The 27,360-nt window shown below is 38.0% G+C and overlaps 2 protein-coding genes across 5 annotated transcripts in view; both read left to right on the top strand.

The window, feature by feature from the left end:
- Positions 1-1,633, top strand: part of LOC128523946 (FERM, ARHGEF and pleckstrin domain-containing protein 1) — a 50,893-nt gene extending 49,260 nt beyond the window's left edge. For all 3 annotated transcript variants that reach the window (XM_053496174.1, XM_053496173.1, XM_053496175.1), the window contains 2 exons: positions 29-180; positions 358-1,633. In XM_053496174.1, the coding sequence (XP_053352149.1) occupies positions 29-180; positions 358-433 (228 nt within the window). In that variant the 3' untranslated portion in view covers positions 434-1,633. The remainder of the gene's footprint in view (positions 1-28; positions 181-357) is intronic.
- Positions 1,634-3,858: 2,225 nt separating this feature from the next.
- Positions 3,859-27,360, top strand: part of zmp:0000001200 (dedicator of cytokinesis protein 9) — an 84,917-nt gene continuing 61,415 nt past the window's right edge. For both annotated transcript variants that reach the window (XM_053495992.1, XM_053495990.1), the window contains exon 1: positions 3,859-4,350. In XM_053495992.1, coding sequence (XP_053351967.1) covers positions 4,234-4,350 — 117 coding nt within the window. In that variant the 5' untranslated portion in view covers positions 3,859-4,233. The remainder of the gene's footprint in view (positions 4,351-27,360) is intronic.

Genomic DNA, 27,360 nt, shown 5'->3' with positions numbered 1-27,360 from the left:
TAAAGTGTGTTTTCTCTCTCTCTTTAAGGATGAGTATCCATTGGCCAGTCTCCCTCTGCTGGGTTACTCAGTAACTGTTCCTGCAGAGTCAGAGAACATCCATAAGGACTATGTGTTCAAACTGCACTTCAAGTCCCACATCTATTATTTCAGATCCGAAAGCGAGTACTCCTTTGAGAGGTGTGTGTCTCTTTTGAATGTCTCTCTAGTTCAAACATTAACAAAATAATGGAAATAGTGAAGGTACATAACTGTAACCAGTTTATTTTTTTAAACAGTGCTATCTGACCTGTGTAGTTAGTTTTCAGGTAGTATATTGTTTAGTAATGTCTATTGCACCGGTTGTGTTGTGTGCAGGTGGATGGAGGTGATTCGCAGTGCCACCATCTCCTCCAGCAGAATCCGTTATCTCAACCGCAAAGAGCCCTATTGAGCCTGATCGCCTTAGGGATCAACTGTGTGCGCGAGTGTTTGCGTGTGTGTGTGCTCGTGTGTGTGTGTGTGTGTACAAGTGTACGCTGATCTTGTTGATCAGTTTGTGTTATCTCTTTGAACAAAATCACCTTTTGTGACATTAACGTTTTTCTATCATGGTTTTACACACCATTTTTTGAGCGCGTCTGACCGTCTCCATGGAGAGTCCTGGTGCTTTTTTTAATGGTGACACGTCTGCTGCACATCGTATTTTTCTGCATATCACATTTTTCTGCATTTTTCCTGCATTTCTACTGGGCTGTTTGCCTCTTTTATAGGATCTCATTTTATATACTATAACTAATTATCTATGTGCACCTTGTTTGCCATAAGTTTCACTTGTTACTTCATAACAGAGGCCTATCAATACTAGTGCCCTTGTTTGTTTTTGTTTTTTTACTTTTTTTTTTAACGAGTATGTTCATGTCTGTTTTATTTCTGCAAAACAACTTTTGGATTTTTTTTTTTAAATAAGAAACTTCTTGGAATCCATTAGTTTTTGTGCCATTTTGGATGTCTTTCATCTAAATACGGTTTAAATTTATTGAAAAAGAGCCTTCATACATTTAGGTTTTAGAGAGATTTTTTAAAAAATAGAAGCTTTTAACATTATCCACCACAGTTTGTTTAGATGATAAATTGCTAAATTGAAGAGTTTTTAAGCAATTTTCACAATAAGATATAAGGTACATAATAACATTATGGTATGTCTTTAATTCCATTAAGTTTGTGTTGTTTTATGACATTTCCTAATTCAGGGTTGTTAAATCTTGCACCGCTGCCAATTTAGGAAATGAAAGCATATTATTAAAGCTACAGTATAGTTAAATAGCCATGCTTCACTCGAAATGATCAGATGTTACGTATATGAAGAATGCCATTGAGGAAGTAAAGCTTTAAAGTGTAGAGTTATACATGATTTTGTAGTTTCATACACATTATTTACTCTCAGATGACAAGCCTGCCTCATGTGAAGGTTTTAAGTATCTGTGAACAAGAGCGGTGCAGGGAATGACTTTGGCAAGGTGGTCTATTAAATGTTTATTGCTTTGCTTCGGACAGAGAAAGAACTGTTTCATATTCCAGATATATAAAAGAGAGAAACAGAGTGTTGTATGGATATGTAAGCAATAAAAACACATTTGAACATCCAGAATAATCAGCGTTTGTATTATCATTATTACTATTTTTTGTTTTGGATCTGTGCTGTGGCATTGTGTGCTTCCTTTACAGAACTCTGTTTAGACTGAATGAGTCAGTGAGATAAATGTTTTCCACTGAAGAGTTGGTTTCAATCAATTAAGCTTTGCAAACTCCGTTAAAACCTCTAGATGGCAGCAAAATGCAATTTTGACTTAATGAACCATAGAAAATGTGTGTACTTCCCACAAATAAAGCATATAGTGTGTTATTGTGGATTTCTTTCCCAAAACCTTTTTCCGGTAAGTGCATTGCAGTGAAGCTTATTGTGGCTCCAGCAAGGGCACACCTCCTGTAAAGTGCTTTACTAGATCTGTGAGAGGATTTAGACCAGAGCAGCTGCCTCATGTATTATCAAGTATTTGACGATGATCTCCTAAAATGTGAGCTGCCTTCACAACAATCTCATACCAAGCCACCTGTTATGTGTCGAACATTCTGTATAATTAACACTAATATGTTTTACAGATTTCTAACATGCCGGTTATGACAAATATGTTGGTTTAGATTTTGCTATATTTTAAAGTTTACCAGTGATTTTTGGGATCTAGTTTCATTTATCTTCAGTAACTGTCTTGTCTCATCACAGTAGATCAAGTGCCCAATTTGGAAACACTGAGTTTAGAGTCAGTGACTGACAGAGTCAGTTTAAACAAAAACAAAACAAAATAGACCATGGAAGGCTTTATAAGAATGTGTCCAATTTGCTTGGGTAAACTTTTCAATCCCCTGAAAGAAAGTTACTGTTGTTTTGTCTTAAAGGTGCATAAAGTACCAGGTTTCCCATGGCTTGTTAAATATCCTTAGAATAAACCAGGTGTATATCTTACTAATACTTGTATGAAAGTGTCTCGCAGTCAGAGGCAATGGAGCAGACTACCCAGGGCCATGCGGTGGGTGATCTCTCACTGAGCCTGGTTTTAAGAGATTGCTTTCTTCAAGGATGGAAAGAGATCCAGAATGAGTGTGTATGCACTGAACATGGAAATATATGGAACATATTGTGAACTAGTGTAGTATGCATGTTTGGCCATAGAGTCATACTGTATGTATATACTGTATAAAAAAGGATAAAATGTGTGCTGCTTCACTTTTTAGGATGGCATAAAGTGCTGCTGTGTAAAAATCACCTGTTTCTACTTGAAACAGGCTGAAGACATGCAATTTGGGGCAATTCATCTGCTAGGCTCCACTGTGACTCTAATCAGGATGCTAACGGAGTGACTGAAAGTGAGTGAGCACTCTGGAGAATAATTCCTGCCTGATGTATTTTAATTTAGGAGGAAGAGTGTGAAAAGGGAAGCATGGTGGCTTAGTGGTTAGAACTGTTTCCTTGCACCTCCAGAGTCTGGGTTAAATTCTTGCCTTGGGTCTGTGTGCATGGAGTTTGTATGCATGTCCTGCAATAGATTGGAATTCAGGGTGTACCCTGCCTCATGTCCTAAGTCTCCTGTGATAGGTCCCCCTGTCAACCTGTATGCATGATAAACAGGCATAGATGATATGTGAGTGTGAAAAGAGTGATAATAATTAAAGTTGAAGCAATGTTTTCATTTTCCATGTCTGAAAAGTCCTCTGACAGTAATCCTGTCATTCAATTCACGAGTTTATATTACTGCACTTATTATAATACTCTGTTTCCATAGTAACAGCTTATTTACATTGAAGCTTCACATAATCCAAGCATTATGATAAACAGGTTTTTATATATTTTATAAGAAGATGGAAACAGGCTTGTTTGGGTGGCAATGCTTTGAAATGCTCCATAAGGTTTCCTCTTTTGGAAAGTCTTTCATTCAACTTCTTTTTTTGCTTTGTCCTGATGAGATGAAAGGAAACCAGCACTGACACAGGGAGATCATGAGAAGGTCCACAAAAACAGTAACAATAAGTTGAGGTCTGAACCAGCATGCTGTCCAGTTCTGCAAACAGGAACCAAATACATTCAGGTCGTCCCACCTCGGCGGTGATTGCTTTCCTCTTGAAGCATTCCCCGCAGTGTGTCACTGCGTTTAGAAGAGTCTTCTAAGTTGTACAGTAAGTTTTCATGAAAGTTGTACACTGCGCAGGCGCAAAAGTGTTTGACAGCGTCAGTTCGTGTGTTTACGGAGAGGGAGGGGGTCCGGGACAATCTACAATAGCTACTCAGAGCACGAGCTGTCGGGGCACGGGGCGCGGACATGACGCTTGACTAGCGCGTGAACCGAGCAACGGAGATGACACGACGCTGACTTAGCGCGCGCGTTCCTGGACGCCCAGCCTCTTAAAAAAAAAAAAAAAAAAAAGGCACGCGCTCGAGTGTAGAGAGGAGGCAGTGCTCGCGGACGGCGAGTTTAGGATGAGCGTTAATCAGCTGCACGCGCACGGGATCAGCGCGGACGTCCTGACTTGAAGCCCGAGACGAGAGGCGCGCGCTCCAAATAAGGGGAGCTGGGAGGGAAACGCGGGACGGGCGGACGGTGTGAACTTCATTCGCTTTCTTCATTTGGAAAAATACACACACACACACACACACACACACACTCGGGGAGAAGTTTGGAAAGGTGTGGCGGCTGAAAAATGTCTCTGCCGGTACATGCCGAGACCAGGAAATTTACCCGGGGGCTCGGCAAACCGGGGACAGCCGCCGAGCTGCGGCAGAGCGTCTCTGAGGCGGTGAGGAGCTCCGTGCTGGTGGTGAGGAACTCTCTCTCTCTCTCTCTCTCTTTCTATTTATTTATTTACTGTATCTCTCTGTGTTTGTGTGTTTTGCGCGCGCCTCTCCGTCTCTGTTTGTGTTGGTGTCGGTTTGTCTCCTTTTCCTTTATCTATGTATAGCTTTATATCCGTGTCTCTGTTGTCCCCTCTTTTCCGAGCTGTCTCTTTTTTCTTTATCTGTCTGTCTTTCTCTCTATCTCCCTATTTGTGTCTGTTTTCCCTCTTCTGTCTCTAACTTCCTCCCTGTCTACATCTCTCTCTCTCTCTCTACATCTGTCTTTTTATGTCCCCCTCTCTCTCTCTCTCTCTGTCTCTACATCTCTCTCTTTCTGTCTGTCTCTACATCTCTCTCTTTCTGTCCCCCCCTCTTTCTCTCTCTCTCTCTCTCTCTCTTTATCACCTGACCGGTGTGTTGGGGATTGAGGTAATTCCTGGCCACACTCTTATTATACATAAACTGTTATTGCAATGAGCTTTTTCCCCCAGATTATTTTTACACCATGACCTTTTGACCCTGTCCTACAGTGTGTAATGTTTATCAGTGTTTATTTTATCATCCGCTTCCTGGCAGTGGCTGATACTTTATTCGAGCGCATTCGAACATTTTTATGGCACCCCCCATGGTCACACACAAACCCCAATTCTTGTAGGTCAGACATTCTGCATACAGTAAAAAAAGTACATAGGACTGTACCTGTCCCTGTTGTCCTCATGTTAGGGACAACTGGAACACCAATTTATTATGCAAGCATTGGCACTTTACAGCTCCAGGGTTCCTTGATCGACCCTGATCCAGGTTTCATTGAATGTTCCCCCTGTGTCGGTGTCAGTGTAGGTTTCCTATGGGTTCTCCAGTTTCTTTAAACTGTCGCTGGTAGGTGTTATGATGATTACCTCTACAGCCTTACCAGACTACCAGGTAAATGCTTCACCTTACTGGGATAAAGCACTTAGTTATCATCATGATTACTTATCGTGACCATGATTAAACGTAAGGATCTAAGTAACAAACAGAAACAAGAGGAGCTTCGCACATTATTACATCAGCACTATTAAAACAGCATTATCAGAGTGATGGCGACGACATCATAGTCATGACACATCGTGCTGATGTCATAGTGATTGGGCCCCTAATATTTCCAGGATAAATTTGTTTAAAAATTCTCAGTGTGCAATTTTCTTATTATGGTCTTTAGTGTTAATTGATTGTTCTATTTGAATCCTGTGAGTCTGGAGGGCAGAGACGTGGCAGTTGTCCTATAGACTAAAGTCTGTATTTGGTTTGTCTGGTTACTTTGTGCGTGTGTATGTGTAAGTGTGTTTGCGGTGTGCAGGGTCAGTCCTGACCTTCGTGGTCCTCTGGGCTTCCTTTAATAAAAGTAGGCCATAGTTGGAAAACATAAGACTTGCAGACCACTCTATTGGGTTTGCTCATTTATGACTATGAGTCCAGAATCACTATGATGTACTGTTGTCGATAGTGAAAATGTCACGTTCTTACATAACAAATGATTAAAAGCCTCACTGGATCATATCGACTAAACTCTGCATGTCTCCTCTTCTACTCTTGAACATGTGTGAAGGTGTGTATTTGTCCTTAATGGCAAAAAAAGTAACAGCTTATCATTTACACATCTGTGTATATCCATGTGTTGTCCTGTATGGGGTTCAGATGTCCCTAACAGGTTGCCAAGATACAGAAATGGACACCATCCAGAGCTATTGTCAGAGAAATGGAATCCTTAGGAACAAACACACATACACACTTTGTTTCTCCTCCCGGTATGATTAATTTATCCTCTCAAACTACAGAGGAAGGCTGCTGGACAGCAAAGGTACACTTTAGGAAAAGAAAGTACATCTTTACTGACTGTCTGTATCACACTGACTGTTTGAACTCCCTTGTGAGTTACTGCTGCAATGACTGATGATCTACTTCTATTGGAAACCTCATGCAGTGGATACAGCAAACACCAGACTGAAGCCACCATGGCTCTGTTTTCACTTACTAGCCCTGATCTTTTACTAAAGTACTGCAGGGTAAACGGATCCCAGAAAGTTGGTTGAGTAATCTATTTATTTATTCTTTGCTGATCGTACTGAAGCCTCTCAGTGGGCTAAGAAAATGTGTGCGACTGAAGATAGCTCACATGCATACATACACTCCAACATGAAACATGTAAATACACAGTGAGTGAAACACGGCTCTGTGTGTGAAGAAGAAAAGCAAGATTGTGGAGGGCTTCTTCTGAATGGAGCTCGATTGTCGGCCCAGAAGCCTGCAAACACAAACGTATTGTGTGCATCCTGTGTCCCAGGCATTGTGCTGGAGCATTTATTAAGAACTCAGCGAGAACTGCCTGCCGAGGGTGTTGCATGGAGATACATGGAGGATGGGAGGATGTTCTATATTTACATAAAGAAACTGATAGACAGATTAATATAGGAAAGATAGTAGAGTTACTTGTGCGTAGACTGCAGATCTCATACGGTTCTTTTAATAAGTCAACCAAAAACCCTTACGAGTGAAGTTGTGAACTAACAAACTCTGGTGAACTGTAGCTGTGTCTTTATTCCCACTATTCATTGGCACTTTATTGCCCACATACTGTATTTTTGTTTATATTGTGTATTTACTGCTGTTCATTCTCTTTATCTTATCTTACTTTTTGTGTAATGAAAATACAAAAAAATTAGGATTTTTTTCCTGACTCTGTAAAATAACAACAAATATACAAACCTTTATCAATTTAGAACCTGATGAAAATATATTCAGGAAGTTAATAGTAATGGTTGATATTGACAACTACTGAACATTACAGTATCCGTCCTGCCATATCACCCATTATTTCTTTTAAATTAAATCCCACTTTCTACATGACTGACTGGTCTAGTAAAAAGTGTTCACATTAGCTATAGTTGTTACATGGACAATATTTAATCAAGCTGATTGAATTCGTTTTGATCAAAGATTCCAACCCAACTGTTTATGTTGGAAGCTTATCCGATAAAATGGAGGAGTTTGCATGTTCATTTAATTAGAATAAAACTTTTTTGGGGTTTTGCCCTTTTTGAAGCATTCCATCTGCTAAAAAAAAAATCCCCAACATTGAGGTTAGGTTATGCTTCCCATCTTTCCTAGTAAATCCTCCATTTTGTGTTAGGATTGTTACAAGAATTCAGGCCAGTCACTGATTGGTTTGGTGTTTACTGCATGTGAAATTCGAGCCAATCAGTGCCTGTTCTTCAGTAAAGGACTAGTGGATGAAAGTTTAAAACCACGACAGGTGGGAGAGGGCTGCAAATATATCAATATTATAGGCAAAACATTTTTACCCCATTATCTGTGGGGTAAATATGTACAGATATATATACATAAACAAAAGAGAACAAATCTGATTAGGTATTTACACAGCTAATATTTACCTTTTAAACAGTTAATCAAAGGTTTGCACATCTTTGATTTAAAAAAATGTATTCTTATCAGGCCGGAGCGGGTCAGACTGTTCCGACTGAGGTGTTTAAATGATGCATTTTTATTCCAATTGTACCATTATTAACATTATTAGTGGAATATTAGATCTATGTAAACACAGCTGCTGATAAAAGGCACAGTATTAATTTAACATTCTTTGAAACAAATTGTTGTATAATGTTGCTGCTATAATTTTGATAATTTAGTCATTTCGTATAAGTATTTATTTATATAAATTATGGGTCTATAGTAATTTTGAGCTGCATGTAATTACATATAATACTGTTCATGAGAGCTTTGCTCCATGGTCCAACCTTTATTATACTTATTTTTTTTATATTCAGTGCTTATGATTCTGTCCTACTTTCTCAGGGTAATTTAGGTGTGTAGTATCATTCCTGCTGTCCATTAGCATAGGTTGCACAAAACAAGCTTTATTCCCAGTGCAGGAATATTCATCATCCCAAGTTAGCAGCATAGTTGTATTTATGATGACATTACCAGCAATATCAAGTTCCACATCATATAATTTTCTATACTGAGGGGAATTGATGCTGTTCTTATTGTGTGAGCCACTAAATCTAACAACTCCATGATCATGTCCTGAGTAAATACATCCTTATTTTGAAACTAGGTTAAGCATATAAACTTTGGCAGCTGCTAATGAATTCTGAGCGCTGCTGCCTAAAGACTTGCTGATTGTTTGACAGTTCGTGGTCTGACTCTGATGCTGAGCTAACCAGACTGCGACTGGTCTCACTGAATTTTGCCATTAGCAAGAAAAGCTGCTTCACTTTCAGCTCAAACACACAACTGGTTCACATTCTTCCCATGCTTTATCAGATTCATTTGGATTAGAACCATTCCACTGTGTATAAGCTTGCTTGCCATTTCAAAAGCTGAATTTGCTGTTAGAGGCTAAACTTTAAATGTCATTACAGGGTGGTTTCACTAAATTTTCTTTGAATGAGACTAGAGTTGGAGGGTTTGAGGGACATGTTTTCCATGGCAGGCTGCCTGTGCAGTGTTGTGAAATTCTTAGTTTTTTTTTTCTCTCCATTACATCACTCTGTTTAGGTAGTAGTCATGCGTCTTTTAGTACCTTCAACGTTGATGGCAAATATTGACTTTTGCTCCTCTGCTAGGGCACTTGATCAGTTTTTTTTGGAATGAAGACATTTCTTTGTTTAATAAAAAATTTATTGGATTTTTGCTGTTGTGATGAGACACAGGATTAGCCAGTTGGGATGATGCATGTGTTTTTGTTTGTCATATACTGTACTCAACCATACACAGTATGATATGCAGTGAAATGCTTACACGACTCTTTGTGACCTTGAAAAGGAAAAATAAATCTCTTTTTATTTGAAAGCTATACTATAAGCACATTGATGTGGAAGCTTGCAGCATTTTTCTGCAAAAGAAAAGTGGACCCTCAAAATTTTGGCTGGATTTTGCTTTGCCATGAAAAGCAGTATCGGCATATGAGTGATCAAGCCGTTCGTGTATACTTCTGGATGCACGTACTTCCGGTAGCCGATCAAAACATAATTTTTTTTGTGTGTCTGTCAGTGAAATGCCAGACAAAGTGAGTTTATACATTTTATGTGGGGTTTTGCAGCTTTTGCAAGATTTAGTAAAGAAAGAGCACCATGGGTCCCAAGAATGTTTGTAACGCTTGTATTAATTTATTAACCTTTATTAAGATTACACAAAAACAGGCCTTTAATCTCATCTGCTGATTCAAAAAAAAAAGAAGAAAAAAAACCCAGAAGAACACGAAAGACGCACAGTCAATATATCAAACTCATATTTGTGTATCATAAAAAACAGACACTGCAGTACAGTGTATAAATATGACTATTTATAACTATATACAAAATATTTTGGTGTGTATTTAAATGGATGTATATTAGTGTGTGCGTGTGGAGATGCAGGAGTGTTATATCAGCCTCACCGGCTTTGTCAGTCCGGGAGCACGATGATGAAAAACGCTGTCCTGCAATACTGTCCCAACTGTGAGTAATCTAATTTTGATGTATTTGCAAAGAGACAAAAGGATTCAGTTTGCATCGCTGGAGAATAAAACTGCCAACGTTCCAATTGCCAATTGTCGTTCCACTGACAATGATCAGGCGTTCCACATGCTGTTTATGAGAGCGGATGCAGTGGGCTCTGAGTCTGTAAGCCAGTCGGCACAGTTTCATTGCCATACTGTGCTCAATAATGGAGCGTTGGTCTTGCGCCTTCCCTTTAAACTTGGTCAGGTGACCTCTTTGCATCACCAAGATTCCCTGAGATTTGGAGAGAGTCTCGCAAGTGTAAAAATGTGGAACACAACGGATTTGGCAAAACATCATATGGAAACAGATTATAAAGTATACAACACTAAAAACCCATTATGTTTTCAAATAAAAAAAAACCTATTATGTGGCTGTGCTACATGTTATCAAGGAGGGTATCAAGATGAAACTGAGCCACTTTCAGTTAACGTTTTTTAAAGCAACCGGAGCCAAGAGGAATAATAAATTAAGGTAAATTGAGAATTAATGTCTATTTATTTAATATTTTACTTCGTCCACATTTCTCCTCTACAAGCAAACATTTTTATTATGCAAAAACATATCATTTTGGAAATATTTGTGTGGCTGGCTGGAACTGATTATCTGCATTTACATTATTTCCTATAGAAAAATGTGTTTCGCCAAATTTTTGCCTTAAGAACTAACTTCCTGAATGGATTGCGTTTGTATGCTAAGGTACCATTGACGTTTTCTTCTATTATTAATGTTATTTTAAAACATCAGTGGAATTATAAAAAAATATATTTTTGGAAATGTTGCCAACATGAAAAAATTAATGTCTCATTCTCCCTTTTGACCTCTGTTTGAAATGCATCAATTTTAATTGTACAGAAAAACAGATGTTACGCTGTAATGCTCTGTTCGCATTCAGTATTAATAGTTTAAAACTTTAGTGAATAGAATCAGACAGCTAAAGTCTAACTGATTAGGCTGGTGCAGTGGACTTAAATGAGGATGTATAATGACCTTTAATAATTTCAGCATGTCTTTTTATTGGGGTTTGAAATCGACAGATAAGTAGAAGAAGGAATCAGAACAGGTGTGTAATTGCAATCAATAATATGCAGTACAGCAGGTTTGGCTAAAAGGCTTTGACTCATTCTCCTTAAAAAGCACTATTATTATTTTTTTTTGTACTTGCCTGTGTCTTGACGTGTTAGTGCGGTTGGTTTCATCACTGTGATTTAAATGCAAATACCAAAGCGATACTTTCTTTCCTAAATCTTTTTTCCAACTGTGACTTAACACATGTGATTTTTGTACTTGCCTGTGTCTTGACGTGTTAGTGCGGTTGGTTTCATCACTGTGCTGTGCCTGTAAACTCTAGTTTGAGCATAGACTTGTGTGTCAGTGCTGGCTTATGTTTACTGTGTTCCTGTGTTGCAATCATAAGCAGGCAGCTGGTTCAAGGTGGATTTGTCATCATTAATTCTCATTTCATCCTGTTGTTCATCATGCAAGAGGAAATGGCAGGAAGAGGGTTGGGCACTGAAGCAGGTTGGGCACTGTCTGAATTCTCATGACTTATTGTAGGAGTGTATAAAGAAATCAAATTTGAAATCATTGTGATTCCCTTCTTGGAAGTGACTTACAAATGCACGCACTCGCACAATACATTGCCATGTTGTAAATTTAATTTCTCTGTACAGAGAGGATGGCATGAATCTGTGCTTCTGTTGTGCACATGCTGTGACTCTTATGTCATCCCCCATGCTCGCCTTATTGCATTAGTAGTGAAGATAAAAGCTTGTGAAGTATTCCATCTCACACCCAACAGAGAAGACATTGTCCTTACAGTAATGCAATTAAATGCAGCCTCCAGACTCATCCAGATGTCCAGGTTCTTTCTAGTGTCTCTGTCCAGTGACATCACCCCACAGTCATTATCACTGACATAACCTTTTACTTCCCAGCATGAAAAATGATCTCGATATTTAAATAAGGGGGTACATGAGTCTGTGTGAACTCTGTGTAAGCCGCCATTACATTACTACACTGCTATAACACAGTTTACTCTGCATGTGTGTATAATAGTCTTGTTAAGTAAGTGTGTGTGTGTGTGTATTGTTTTCAGCTCTAGTAGGTTAATGAGTAGCCAGACTCTACAGTTCTACCAGCATCAAACTGAGATTAATGAATGATTGCTGTGTTCATGTGATTCACTCTATTACAGTAAAACAAGACTGAGATATTCATTGTAGAAATGTAGGTTTGCTAGGTTTTACGACTCAAAGTTAATGTCCTCTATAAAGCCGTAATATCATCTCCTATGTCAGCTATCGTTATTAGCAGCAGCTATATCATTGAGGTGATTAATACCATTTTAAGGACAATACAAAACCAGGAGGCAGCCTGGTGGCACCGTAGTGGTTAGCACTATGGTTCGAGTCCATGGGTCTGAGTGTGTGGAGTTTGGATGTTCTTATCGTGGTTGGTTGGTTTTCTCCCACAATTTAAAGACTTGCAGATTAGGTTAGTTGGCGTTCCCAATTAACCAGTAATGGATTTGCACCCTGTCCAAGGTGTACCTTGCCTTGAACCCAAAGTCTCCTGAGATAAGCTCCATGCTCGCCCGTGACCTTGTACAGTATAAATAAATGATTTCAGACCAGTACTTTTATTTAAATACAGTGGCCGGGTACTAATTTGTTACCATTTTACGACCGCGGTGGGACCTCCAGGCGACATTCACACGCTATGGGTAATGTTGGAAACACGAGTTAGCTTTATCTGCATGACTTTGTACTGTGAGAGGAAACCAGAGTACCCGGAGGAAACCCCCCAAAAACGGGGAAAATACGCAAACTCCATGCACACAGACCTCAAGGCAGGAATCGAACACAGACCCTGGAGGTACAATACAAGGCGACGGTGTTAGCCACTAAGCCACCGTGAAGCCATTTATTATTATAATTCCTGACTACAAAATATTGTCACATTTCATTAATAACAATAAAACTCTACCCAACTCTGTCTAAACAGTTTGCGAACACTCTGTTCACATTCAGTATTGATAGTTTAAAACCTTAATGAATAAAATTAGATGAGTCAGAGCTCTTACACAACAGCTACAGTCTAACTGATTAGGCTGGTGCAGTGGAATTAAATGAGGATGTATAACGACCTTTAATGGGTTCAGCATAGCTCTTCAGTGGGGTTTGAAATCAACAGATAAGTAGAAGAAGGAATCAGAACAGGTGTGTAATTGCAGTAAATAATATGCAGTACAACAAGTTTGACTAATAGGGTTTGACTCATTCTCCCTAAAAAGCACTATTATTTTTCCTTTTCTTTACTTGTCCGTGTCTTGACGTGTTAGTGCGGTTTGTTTCATCACTGTGATTTAAATGCAAATACCAAAGCGATACTTTCTTTCCTAAATCTTTTTTCTAACTGTGACTTAACACATGTGATTAGCCTCTAGTGTTTATGGGTTGAGAAGAGCTGTGCTGCTTAAAAGTAAAGCTTTTTCTCTGACATAACGAGCTGATTGTTATACAGAATACTAACTAACAAAAACAATTGCTGTTAACTTTCTCTTATGAAAATCTGAAGAAACCGTCCAGTTAGCTGTTACTTTACCTGCTGATATTTCATCATCAAAAACAATTGGTTGGTTCTGTGTGTGGTGTGTTTTGACTGGATCGCTAATCTCGGGCAATAACTGAGCCTCTACAAGGTTAGGGCTGTTTTTGGAGAATACAGTCAGTATTAATGTTACATTTTAACAGTGGTCGATTTCCATGTGCAGGTACAAGTTAGCTTTCATATCTAAATAAAGCTATGTTCAAGTCATAAATGGTCAGTTGTCTTTTATAATTGCTGCATGCTGAAAAGTTAGATTTTTTTTCTGGATACAAGTGTTCTATATTCACAAATTTGGTTAAAAAACAAGATTAATAACAACAGCATAATAATTGCACATTATAGCCAATCATTATTGCGTTGATATGATTTCCTTTATTTATTCCTACTTGTTTTATTCCATAATACAGGTTAAATCAGATTGTTTCATAGCGTACAGGATATATCCATGCATGATGCTCTGATGTAATAGCTGTTCTAATTGGGTTTACTCTCAATTACAGCTTTTACAGACAACACATTTGTTATAATTGTGCTTTCATCTTAGCCTGGAAACAGCCCATCATTTCCTTTCCACTGTTACTGTATATAATGCTTTTACACAGGACATGGCATTAGTGATGTTCTGTAGTCCAGTATCATCAATGAGAATGTGGCTTCGAGAATAAAAGTCGAAACTCAGTATGACTTTAAAATAAACTTTTGCCATAGGTACAGTATACATAAACATTTACACTCTGTAACACTCTCAATCTGTAATGCTCTGTAAATACAAAGCTGTAAATTTAGAAGCTTGGCCTTCTGGGCATTTTTAGCATTACTGGCGTTTGGGCATTACTGTATTACACTGAAGGTATATGATCTTTTTCCTTGGATTTCATTCTGATGGAAAAACAGATGCGAAGAGAAGCCAGACACTGTGGAAACAGTATTTTAGATAAACCCACAGAAAAATTTATGTTCCCGATCACAGCTATAGCCAAAAATCTTTGAAAAGCAGAGGGTTTTCTTCCCAATAACTGCTTAAGCTATTTGAGCCACTTCAATGTTCTGTAAAGGGGCAGAAAATGGAAATAGTTTTATGGGATTTCTATTTGTGATTCTGGAATAAAATACACTCGTAAATCTGCCAGAACTGACCCATAGATTCCACAGTCCAAATATCTTTCGAATGTTTCATTGTCATGCTTTTGGTCTCCCTGTTCTCATCGTCATCATCAGAACAGATCTTAGGATTGACTGGATCCTGGAAGTTTTACGATGTATGTTCTGCATAATGTGTAGGCTGTTTAATCAGCAGCAATGATAAAAACACCCGAACCCTCAATTTAGACTTCAAAGCTGCTTCAGTCTGAAGCTTTTGTGTCAGTCTGGAGAATCTGTGTGTTTCCATTTCGAGAGGTCTAAACTCCTGACCTGTGAGAGAATCCCCCAGACGTGTACGCACACAGACACATATTCAGGCTATTGTTCCAGCCAAACCTCAGTTAGTCTACTTATGGACATGAAGCCAAATTAAATTATGTTGAGGCCAAGCAGACAGCTAAAGTTCTGACTTTCCAGACCAACAGATGTAACTTCAGGAACATTCTTAACACTAGATAAACACTTTTTAGTTTTAGATCATCCTGAGATAATGCAGCTGTATTACTTGTCAGTCTTCGTAAACGAATCAGTGAGTGTGTGTTTGTTGTGTGGTGTGTGTTTGTTGTGTGGTGTGTGTGTGTTGTGTGGTGTGTGTGTTTATATATATATACACGTGTGTGTGTGTGTGTGTAAGAGAGAGAGTATGTGTGTTAATGTGTGTATGTGTGTTTATATACAGTGAAATTAGTGGCACAATGGTTCATTGATTTCCTGTGTAGCTCCGGGCAGTATTTCTGACAGGGGCACTTGTGAGTAATAGAAGTTATGTAAATGTGCTCAGTAACACACTAAACGTCTGAATGAAATATGAGGTTGAGTGATTCAGAGGATAATGCATTCACAAATAGTTGTTTGACTGCAGAATTTCTTAAAAATTAATCTTTTTCTAAAATTTCTTTTTTGTGTCACTTCAGTAACATAAATATTTGCTTGAAAACTAGTTTTGTGTATTTTGAAGCTTTATTTCATACCATATGATTATTAACTTCATTATACTCGTCCATGTTTGATCTCCTGATGAAGACTGAGCAGGACAGATCCAGAGCACTCTGAAACAGGAAGCACCCAGGCCTTCCTGTCCACACCACCCCCATCCTCCTCTCTCTGTCCTTCTCAATACATTTGTCTTGTTATAGCTCAGGAGGGACGTTACCACAACAAAACCTTTTAGTCCTACTGCAGTTGTGCGCTCCTGTTCACAAGTGAAAGGTCTTTTCTTTTTTTCCCCCCAATCCTTAAGCACAGTTTGCTCACACTGAACACCTTTTCAACCCACTTAGGACTGTTTATCTTTATTCCTCTACACATACTGTATACTATATTGTAATAATAACTGTAATTGGTGTCACAGCCATGGAAGGTGGGTTTAATTTTTTTTGTCTTTTCCCTCTCATTTTCTTTCTTATGTTAGTTCAGTGATTTTTATTTTTTCTTGAATAGGGATCGAAATCTACATCTGTATTTCTGTCAAGCAGCCTGGGAACAATGTCTAATAATTCAACTAAAATCAGGCTTACTGAGACAGTGTGAAGCGATGGCTGATGTGGGATGTGGCTGAGAGAAATGTGCCAGGGAGAAAATGAAAGAGACGCGGCAGCATTCTCTATCAGCAGTATGGGCTTTCTAGGTGGTTTCCAAATACTGTAAAAACAAACAGGAGAAATCATTGGGTGGAGTTGTTTTTTACATATGGAAAAACATTTGGTTTTGTACCATGATGATGAAACAGTTACTATTGAGATTAATTAGATTACTTTTATGTAAGCGTAGCTTCTCAGACTAGTTTTTAGCACTTGCGGTTCTGTGACACACCCAGTGTAGTAATTTATCACTCAAACTTAAAGAGCGTAGGTCCAGGGCTGTGCGGCTCCTTCTCCAGCATTAGAAATGTGAGTCTGCGTGCGTGTTGAGTGAGAGGCGTTTTGTTTTATGCGAGCATGTGATCCCAAAGTGGTCCAGTTGGAACTTGTCTGAGAAATACAGCAAAGTGTTTAAGTCTGTTATTCCTAGACTGACAGATTTTCCATCAGTGTGTAAAAACAAACACTGGTGCACGCATGCACACACGGACACACACACGGACACACACGGTATGTAGAAGGGTGATTCCATGTGATTTGTGTCCCGCTCATGATAAATTTCCAAATACACTTTATGGGCATAAATATGTGGACATCTCTTCTAATTATTGATTTCAGGTGTTTTAGCCTTACACATTGATAGTAGGCACATAAAATCAAGCACATAGCCATGAAATCTCCAAAAACACTGGCCATTAATTGGGTCATACTCGAGAATTCTTAGGATGGCGTGTGTTTTAAAAAGAAGAGAATTCTGGCCTCACCCTTTTAATTAAATCACAACAGTTGTGTATTTACCTTATATTGATGTCGATGGCACACTTCCACTTTTGATACTGCTTGATAAAGCATGATCTGTGTCTAAACCACACTATATTTCATCTAATATTTCAGTTGCAGTGGGGCGGTTACATCTATGTGACATTTTCATGCGTACAACACTTTCAGTAAACACATCTGCATAAACAACTGGAAATTGATTTGTTCACTAGACAGAAACCTGTGATGCTCTTGTCTGCCTGAAATATCATTGAGTTCAATTGAAACAAATAAAATATTTGAATTTCCACATGGCATTACAGTGAAACCTCGGATTGTGAGTAACACAGTTTGCGAGTGTTCTGCAAGACGAGCAAAGATTTTTAATAGATTTTGACTGCGAGCACAAACTGAAACACTTATCTGTCAGGATTTATTTGTACTTTTTTTTAAAGGTAAAGTGCATTTGTTTTATTTTTACTTTATATTGTGTGATAATTATTTGACTTTGATTATAGTGACCTCAAAACAGGATTATGGCGGAAAATGTTTAGGTGTCAGGCTTGACACCTTTAGATATGCTTTAGATAAGGCAAAAACATATTCTTCCCAGCTAGATTTTGCCAGGGCAACTGTAAGTACTGATGTAAATAAAAGAGTTTACGAGCAGTAACAGCACAACCATGAAGTGGTAGAACCTACAAAGTCACAGAGCCAGGGTATTGATTGCGAAAACACATAGCACTTAAAAATCGCATAACTGTTGTTGCATGATTCATTACACAGCCTTAACCAGCCCTTAGAAAGCAACATCAGCACAAGAACTGTGAATTAGCAGCTACAGGGAACAGGTTACATGGCTAAGCAGCTGTACACAAGCCTAAGATCACTATGTGAAATGCCGAGCATTGACCGTAGTGCTGTAAAGCTCTTCACCACCAAACTGGAATAGTGGAAATGTGTTGTATGGAGTGATGGATCGTGCCTCACAATCTTACAGTCTGATAAATTTTGGTTTGGTGAATGTCAGGAGAACACTATCTACCAAAATGCATGTTACTGTACAGTCAATTTGGAGGGATGATCATCTGGGGCTGTTTTTCAGGATTTGGGCTCCTTAAATCCAGGGAAGCGAAGACATTTTAGACAATTATATCTTTCCATCTTTGTGTCAACAGTTAGGGGAATGCCAATTCCTATTTTATCGTGACTGTGCCTTGGTACAGTATAACAGCAGTTTTGCTTGTCTCAGCCCCCTATAACTATCTTAAAATACCAGAATTTAAGCCATACAAAAATAACAATCTTCCTCTTATTATTATCATCATCATCATCATCATAATAATCATTATTATTGCAGTAGTATGTGAATCCATTTAAAGCTCAGTTTAAAACATCTTGTTCTATCTGTTACAGTTCATGACAGTATAGCTTGAAAGTAATTTACTTGAAATACATTATTAGAATGTCCTGAATGTCTGAATGCCATTAGCATTGTTGCTGGAAACTCTCAACCATGTTATGTTAAATTCTTGTTACTCACTAAAGAACAAAATGCATCCTGTCTGGAAAGAAACCTTTCGAAAAATAAGATTTACATTTCTTTAATAAAGTAACACATTTTTATTTGTTTAATACATTTTGTTTATTCAGTGTCAAACGTTGTTGTTGGGATTTTGGGTGATCCCGGCAAGGGGTCGCCACAGCGGATTATCTGGTCCCAACAAATAAGCTTGGCAAAGGTTTTTACGCCGGATGCCCTTCCTCACGCAATCCTCCCATTTTATCCGGGACCGGCACTGCATCCAGTGGCTGGGGTTTGGCCTAGATAGATATACTTTATTAATCCTGTGAGGGGAAATTATTGTGTTACAGCAGCAGCAGGTTACACAAACAGTAGTAAGGTGATAATGTCAGTTTTTTTCCTTTTTTCTGAAATTTGTCTCATCAGAGTACAGCAAAAATTTGTTCAAGTTCCAGCTTGCACTCAGAAACTGATTCACTCACACAGATCAGTAATGTGGGATGTGCCACTAAGCCTTTGGCTTGTCACTTCCTACCTCTGAGAGGAAATGGGTCATTGTTTCTGTGGAACAGTATAGACTGTGTCTGAGTACCCTGATGAAATGTTTGCTTATCATGCTGTAATAGTGGGGTATTACTTACATCATATGTCAGCCTTAGATGCTCCCACAAAGGATCTTATAAAGGGGCTGAAAATAATTTGAACACTTGCTTACACACCAGGCTTTAGTGGTTTAAAAAAATAAAATAAAATTGTCGAACAAAAAAACAAAACAAAAAAAAAACAGACCTGCCAGCCTTTAAAAGTTACTAGAGCATGTCAGTCTCATGGCATCTTCTTTTGAAAAATAAGCTGTTCTCAGCCACATTTAGTGATGAAAATGGCCACATTCTTTTGCAAATTAGTGCTCAATTAATCAGCAGAATTCTCTGTACAAGCCAGGAGGGATGAGAAACAGGCTGACTAGACTAAAAAGTAATAGCTAATGTAAAGTACTTTAATAATCTATTTCAAGACTGTTGGCTAGCTAAGTGCATTATTACAGACTAAAAATGAACAAGCATATGAATTCCCAGAAAGAGAACAACTGTGTAGGCATAATTCTATTTTCTTCAGATAAATAATAATAATAATAATAATAATAATAATAAAGGATTTGTCATATGTAGATTTCAGCATAGTAAAATAATTTTTTTCACATAACGCAGTTAGGAAGCTGGGGTCAGGGTGCAGGGTCAGCCAGGTTACAGTGTCCCTGGAGCAGATAGGGTTAAGAGCCTTTTAACAGTTAAGGACTCAACAGTGCCAACCCAGAACCCCACAGCATTAACCGTATGAGCAACCACATCAAGTTTGTGATCTCAATTATGCCATTGACAAAAAATCAGCAAGTCTGTGGTAAATAATTTGTCGAAAACGACATTATTCTCTCCAGTAATCAATATGGTTTGAAATTTTTTATGCTTTTTCAAATGAAGTGACTGCATGTACTGAAGGTATGTGTTTGCTTGATTCGGAGACGATCATTAGTTACAATACCAGTAGTAACCCTTTGCATTTTTCAAGCTACTAAAGACCATTTATTTCTTTATATATATATATATATAAAATGTTATATGTAAAATTTCACAATGTTCTTGGTATACTTGAATCTTTTTATTACTTACAAACATTCAAGTTTTTACATTATGTTTCCAGTGAAATGTCTTTGTCAGTAGGTACTGAGAGCCTGATGTAAAATTCAATCTGCCATTTTTTTTTTCTCTGTTGTGTAATTATTGAACACTACAAGCTTTCTCTAAGGTTTTCAAAATTTAGATTGAAGTTTCTTGTCACATAAGTGAAAGATCCTGAACTAAGAATGATAAACAAAATAATCCGATTTTAGCTTACAGTTACAGGTAATAATATTTTTACTTAAATGGCACATCACAACGCCTTTACTAAGCACGTCTAGTTTATTTATTATCTCAGCAGAATATTTACATTATTACAGTTCAGGAGTTGTAGTTAGTTAGCTGTGACTAGTCTAGTTAGCTTTTTTTTTTCAAAACAGATGGTTAGTAGTGTATGTGGTTAAATTAGGGAAATCTGGGGATCTTGTTTTGATCCTCAGATTTATCAAAGTCAAGAATCACCTGTTTGATTGTGTCATTGCATGCATTGTTCAGAATAAAAGAAAAATGTAGAGTATTTTGTGTTTCTCCACCACCGGTAAGCTCATGTTTTAAATTAGTTTTAATTGTTAATGCCTGTTTGGTGAAATCTTTTGTAGATAGCTGTTTTGCTTTTAAGTATACTGAGGTTTGTTTTGAGCTGTTTGTTTAGTAAGACGTGTTTTAGGTGTCCTCTGAATGTTTGCTAATGCTTTATAGGAATATGTTTATATCTGTCTGTCGTCTATGTTTATAGGTATGGTACAGTTTGTAATATAATAATTCACATAATGTGAATATGTTGCAAATAAAATACAGAATGTTTGTCAATAGCAGTTAAAATGTATGGTTTTTAGTATGTTAAGAGGGTAGTTACTGTTTTTGAGCTCACTTGAAGGCAAAAGTCTTAAAGGTACAATTCGCTACTGATCAGTACACTGTAATTAATCTGATCTAATAAGAATTCAGCTACCAGACCAAGCATCAGTGTAATGCAGGAGGCTGTGAGATAGAGCACTCTGTTGAGTCACACCACCAGAAAACACATTACATATAAACTGTACATGATTCGTAAAGGTCATTAGAAAATAGAGTTTATTTTCTTTCATGGTTTGTTGGGCAACTACAAACAAAAGCTAATAATACAGACACAAAATCTTTTCTTTAAAAATGTTTCATGATTTCCATAAGTATAAGCAAACGACGGAGCCTAACATCAAACAGCTGCTGTGTTGCAAAAAAATGTGATATTTGGGTCAAATCACAGACAGGATGAAAAAAAGGATGCTGTGTTAAGAAGCATATACGTCACACGTCATTTTGTTAAGAAGCATGTATATGAAGAGTCATTTTAATGTAAAAACACACCTCCGAGCAAGGAGAAAGTGTTGGTTTAACCCTGGATTACAACCTCAAAGAACAATCCACAGCATGATTACAGCAAAAAGAATTTAAGAGTTTTCACATTAAACGGAGTACAGGAAATCCTCTCAGGCCTGGTTTATTTTTTCAGTCAAGGTTGCGTTTCTCCCTGCAGGTTAAACAAAACAGCTCAATACACATACACTCCACAAACACTCCACATACTTTAGATACTATAAATGTACATACTCCTCTGTGCAGAAAGAGTGAAATCAGTCTGGCTCCAGACTTAACTTATGTTTAGTTGTAGTAAACGCATGAATGAATGAGAGCAGGAAGTACTGTAACAAGATTATTTGAAATCTTGACATGTTGTACTGTATTAGTAATGTGACATTGCTGTCTGAAAGTAAAGCACATGGTGGCAAGTTTTGTGTGTGTGTGTGTGTGTGTGTGTGTGTGTGTGTGTTTGTTCCGTGTGCATTCCTGGTTAGTGGGCCGTAACTTTTTACGCTCTGATCCCCCCACAGATGAAAAAGCTTTGAAATGCCTATGTGCTTTTCTTCAGTTTACTTTTTACGTGTTGGAGCTTCACATGACTGACCTGCTGTGAATTATACTGATCAGGTGCAAGACAGATAAAACGCAAGACCTTGAACAAGAGAGCAGGACCAGAAATAAGCCAGGACGAAAGGATTAGAGGAGTGTAAAGGTCTCAACAACACAATTGTTTCAGTGTACGTTGTGATGTTCTGATATAACATAATATAATAACATTAGTTCTTTTTGTCTTTGCACTCAATATTCTGCATCATGAGGAAATAAGCTCAACGCAAATGTGTGTAGGAGGATGTTAAATCAGGATACTTCAGGCCTGAAAGATTAAAGTTTGCTTCACCTGGTGCCATTTTTCTCTGATCATATCAGAGATTACTGATTGTGGAGACATTGCCGGCAGTAACAAAAAACTACTGGCACTCAGAAGCACTGAGGTGAGCGAAAGGGAATGCAGTATGTGCGCATATTTTCAAGCTGTAAGACGTTTGTAAATGACGGCCGATTGAAATCCATTTTTCTTAATTTTTCTTGTTGCTAAACCTGAATTGGACAACGACTGTGGTGCTATCTGAGTGAACAATGCTAAAAAATGTTTTAGATAGTCTCAGATTGTTGGGTGTTGCAAAAATCAAGCTTTAAAAATGGAATCGAAGTCACAGGCTTTGTGTGACCCTAGGTTTCATGGTCTATGTTACTAAACTGCCAGATCCAGTTAATCAGAGCTCTTCAGAATCAACGTTGGTAAATCAGAGTAAAAACAATAGTGTCTATCTTTATTAAGATTTTTTTACGAATTCTATTGTTAGTATTAAATGATGCATCACGTCATTTTGACAGTTTAGCCCAATAATCAATAATCAATCAGCTTATCTTGTTACAAAGAAACAAGTTATTGCATAAATCTGTAAGCAGACCATATAAGGCCATCCTCAGCAGCAGTTAGTGGTCTCCATCCATCCAGTGACAACTCCAACCAGCAGTGGGTCACCAGGATCCATCAGACTAGTTTGGAAAGCAGAAGAGCTCAGGATCAATGCTAAGTCAGGAATGCTATGTGTAGTTCTCTAGAAAGAGAGAGAGAACAGGTATACTCACTGTCATTTAATGTATAGGATGTATAGGAAAATTTTGTCCCGCGACTCCAGTAGGACTAACCATAAGAACATAACTCAAAGGGAGGGCCAGAAGGAAACACAAACATTAGAAAGTATAGCAGTTACTTCACCATCAACAAGCCTGAATGATCAATGAATAGTAGAGAAGGCAACACCCAAATATACCAGTTCACCATAAAAATCTATGTCCATAAGTCCCCAGATATACACCTTTACTTTATATAAATCTATTCACAAAGGCTTGGCTAAATAAATAATTGCACAAATGCTGAGGTCTTCATTACATAAGGCATCAACAAATAGCCTGCATCCTCAAAGTAGGCAGGGTGGATAATAAAATACTAGCAGTTTACTTGGGTACTGTGGCGTGAGACCATTTAATGCTTTATTGGTCGGTAGTAGTATTTTAAAATCAATGCCAACTTTTACAGTGAGCCATTACAATGTGGATAATATAGGGGTGATGTGCTTATAATTTTAAGTTTTAGTAAGAACTCACACATTCTGGACTAACTGGAGCGCATTTATGTACCTGGTGAAACATCTAGACAGTAAGGCATTACATAACATAAGGAACTGTGACCGCGCTTCCATTTGTTATTATGTACATTTTCTTCACTATGTTTATGATTATATTTTTAGATAGTACAATAAATAGCAGCTTGTTATCGGGCTTATTATATAGCTCATCTGCTACGTAACTCTAAACTACAGTATTGTAAGGTTTCAGTGAGTTTAGGAACAGAGTGTGCTTCGATGATGCAAGGCTGCTGCTGATGTTTGCTGTTTGTGTTTCTGCTCAAAGGTGCTTAAACACTGAGCCTTAAATGATTGTGTGTGTGTGTGTGTGTGTGTGTGTGTGTGTGTGTGTGTGTGTGACTGTGTGTGTGTGTGTGTGTGTGTGTGTGTGTGTGTGACTGTGTGTGTGTGTGTGTGTGTGTGTGTGTGTGTGTGTGTGTGCGTGCCTGTGTGTGTGTTTGACCGATATAGTAGAGTACACTGTCCTCCGAGTAAGGGTGAATAGGCCAAATGTGTTTATATACAAAAAGCGCCCCAGTAAACCCTAAGACAAAATATTCTGAGGTTAACCACACAAACATGATCCTCTTATAATCTTTCCTCAAACACATTCGCATAGTAAAGCATTTTCTTGCAAGGGCTCCTGCACAGAAAATGCTAAATGGTATTGACAATAATAAATAAAACACCTCCACTAGAGCACTGTAAGCTGCCAATACTCCTTACTTCTCCTCTTTACAAAATCAGGCTAGTTGGAACAAAATGCATTATATCAGTTACTTAGCAGGTTTCACAACTGAAATAATTATCATCTCCTATTCATGCTGTGGCATGTTTTATTAGCTTGACTTAATACATTATGTTTAAAAAGTCTTTTTGGAAAAATGAATGTTTTTACATTTCATTTAAATGCATGCACAATGCTGGAATTATTCATGTTGATTTTTATAGTCACTGACAAACATTTGCTTTCCTATGAACTATTGTTTTAAGTTTGTTGATGATTAAAAGCATTAAGGTCTCCGTCTCCTCCTGGATCTTATCATCATGCGTCTCTTACTGGTGGCTAGAATGTATGTAAATCTGCAAGCAATTTTTAATCACATCCATCAACATAAGTTGCATAGCAAGGTTCTTAGACAAGGACATTTACTGTAACATGTGCTTCCTAGACAGGAAGGGTGTTGTACTTGTGTATGTATGACAGACAAACCTGTAGTGTCTTTGTGTCCAGGATAGGGATCACAGCATTGTGCCACATTACTCAGTGCCAGCAGCGGTGATCTCAGCTCTCAGCCATGGCAGTACATCCTGATATATACATCTCTTCTGCAGGACTGAAGTGTCATCCAGAACTCTGCTGTGTGTTTAGAGTTGTCTCAGAGTTTATCCTTCAGCTTAGCTGACTGTTTGTTTCTTCAGTCGCTAAGGTGAAGTCACTGTGTCTGTCTCTTCTCTTTACAGTTGTGCTGTGCTGTGTTTAGAGTTGTAGACTGATCCCGATCAGTCCTTATTAAGCCTCCCCGAGACTTTAAAGACATACAGGCCTGTCACATGGATAACTGCATTTTTTTTTTGTGTGTGTGTGTGTGGGGGGGGGGGGGTATCTGTGATTGGAAACACAGGTGTGACACCATTGTGAGTTTGTTGCCCCTCATTTCCTTTCATACATTGTTGTTGTGGTAAAAACAAAAAAAAACACACACCCATGCACGCACAAGCATCAGGGCAAGATTAGTAGAAACATAGAAACTTTCTTTCACAACTTCCACAAAAGATCTCGTTTTTCAGTTTGACTACAGGTTCTTCAAATGGACACTTTATCAATTCCACACAAGGAAAATAAATATTTGATTTAATCTTTATTTTTAATTAAATATTTGAGTCTGGAATGTTTTCTTCTACAGTAATTTTAGACGATTAAAACGAGAAGGGAAGAAAAGGAAGATAAGTGGGTATGAAGAAACTGTTTGTGGCATTTGAAACCACTATTCCTTTGCTTTAAATCTGACATCTTATGTGCCCAGGTGCAAAAATAGTTAAGACTTGTGAAGAAATCTGTCACTTGCCATTGATGATTTAATGGCTGATCTAACACAATAAATAATATAATGTATAACAATCTTTTGGAACAACGAGTCTTACTGAGCAAAACAATTTTCTCACCTTGTGAATATGTAGGTAATTTATTCAGATAAAAAAAATATATTCGTTTTAGGTTAGTATGCCTGATGTGTCATAGGCTGTCCTAAAATCATTTTAATGCTAACATATACTTCTTATTTTGTCTTTTTTTCTCTCTCACTCACTCACTCACACACACACACACACACACACACACACACACACACACACACACACACACACACAATATCAAATCAGTTCCAACTGTTCAATTCACGCTCCATCCGTCCACTGTTTAATATAATATAAATCCTAGGCCTGAAAATTAAAATGACTATTATGGACATAAACTGTGCTGATTTATATTTTCAAGCACAGTACATTTTGAACCGAAATACTCTCACTGTTTCTAACCAGAACTATTTAATAACTACTACTTTTTCTCTATTTCCTCTCTCTGGCATGCAGACTTTTAACCTTATGTAAAATATGCTGGACATTACTGGGCATTAACTCATTAGCTAAACCTGTAATTGTCGGTCATGTCAGAGGCATTTCTAGCGATTGAAAAGATCAGGGGTGGGTCAAGCTTGCCTGGGGCTCATATTCTTCAGCATCAGTAGATTCTGGAGGTTATATCTATCTTTGCAAAAATGAATTCTCTCTCTCTCACTCACACATTTATTATGCTACTTATCTTTACAATCGCTTTTTTTCTTCTCACCTTTTGTATTTTCTTACATTTCATGCAGTTCACGTCAGTCTTTGTCCTCGTATGGCTCTGGTTGGTCATGGTGGTGGAAAAGAACAAACTAGGTTTCTTTAGTTATCATTTACACATGCGCGTGCGTGCGCATGCACAGACAGACAAATAAGACGAAGAATGAGATAGAGTCTGCAGAGTCCTAGTTCATTACAAGATGGTACAATTTATCCACTGCAATATGAGCATGGTTATTCTCTGAATCTGTCCTTTCTCTTTTGTCCTGTCCTTTTTCTATTGTTAAATCCACTATCACTGCGGTTTTTGTTCATTTGTTTTCAAAATTAACCAATGCGCTCATGCCAGTGAAACCTGTTTCAACTGAACTAATGGAGCAACAGAACCCTACCTTGACTAGTCAGTCACTTGACCTCACCCTCGTACAGACGCTCAAGGCAAAAATCATCGGGGCTAACCTAAATATAATTTGCACTTAAAGCTCACAGTGAATGATTGGACATGGGTACAGCTTGAACTGTAATGATAGAGTGTTAAAAATCATTTTAGAAAGTAATAATGCATTATTATTATTGCTAAGTCCGATTGTCTGCTAAGATTAAATTTAGGGGTGCTCCAAAACAGGGTTTAAGATCGCCTTGATCCCTACCGTGAATCAAGGAAGGACATGTTGAGATACGCAAGTACTGTATATCTGGCATCATTATGCTGATGCTTTCCTGCTGTTCTCATGATTCATCAACTCGAGAAGGTCTATCTTAGTAACACAAGACGGGTACCT

The sequence above is a fragment of the Clarias gariepinus genome, chromosome 5 (genome assembly GCF_024256425.1).
Source record: "Clarias gariepinus isolate MV-2021 ecotype Netherlands chromosome 5, CGAR_prim_01v2, whole genome shotgun sequence".
Classification (NCBI taxonomy): domain Eukaryota; kingdom Metazoa; phylum Chordata; class Actinopteri; order Siluriformes; family Clariidae; genus Clarias; species Clarias gariepinus.
This window is presented reverse-complemented; position numbering and strand designations above follow the sequence as displayed.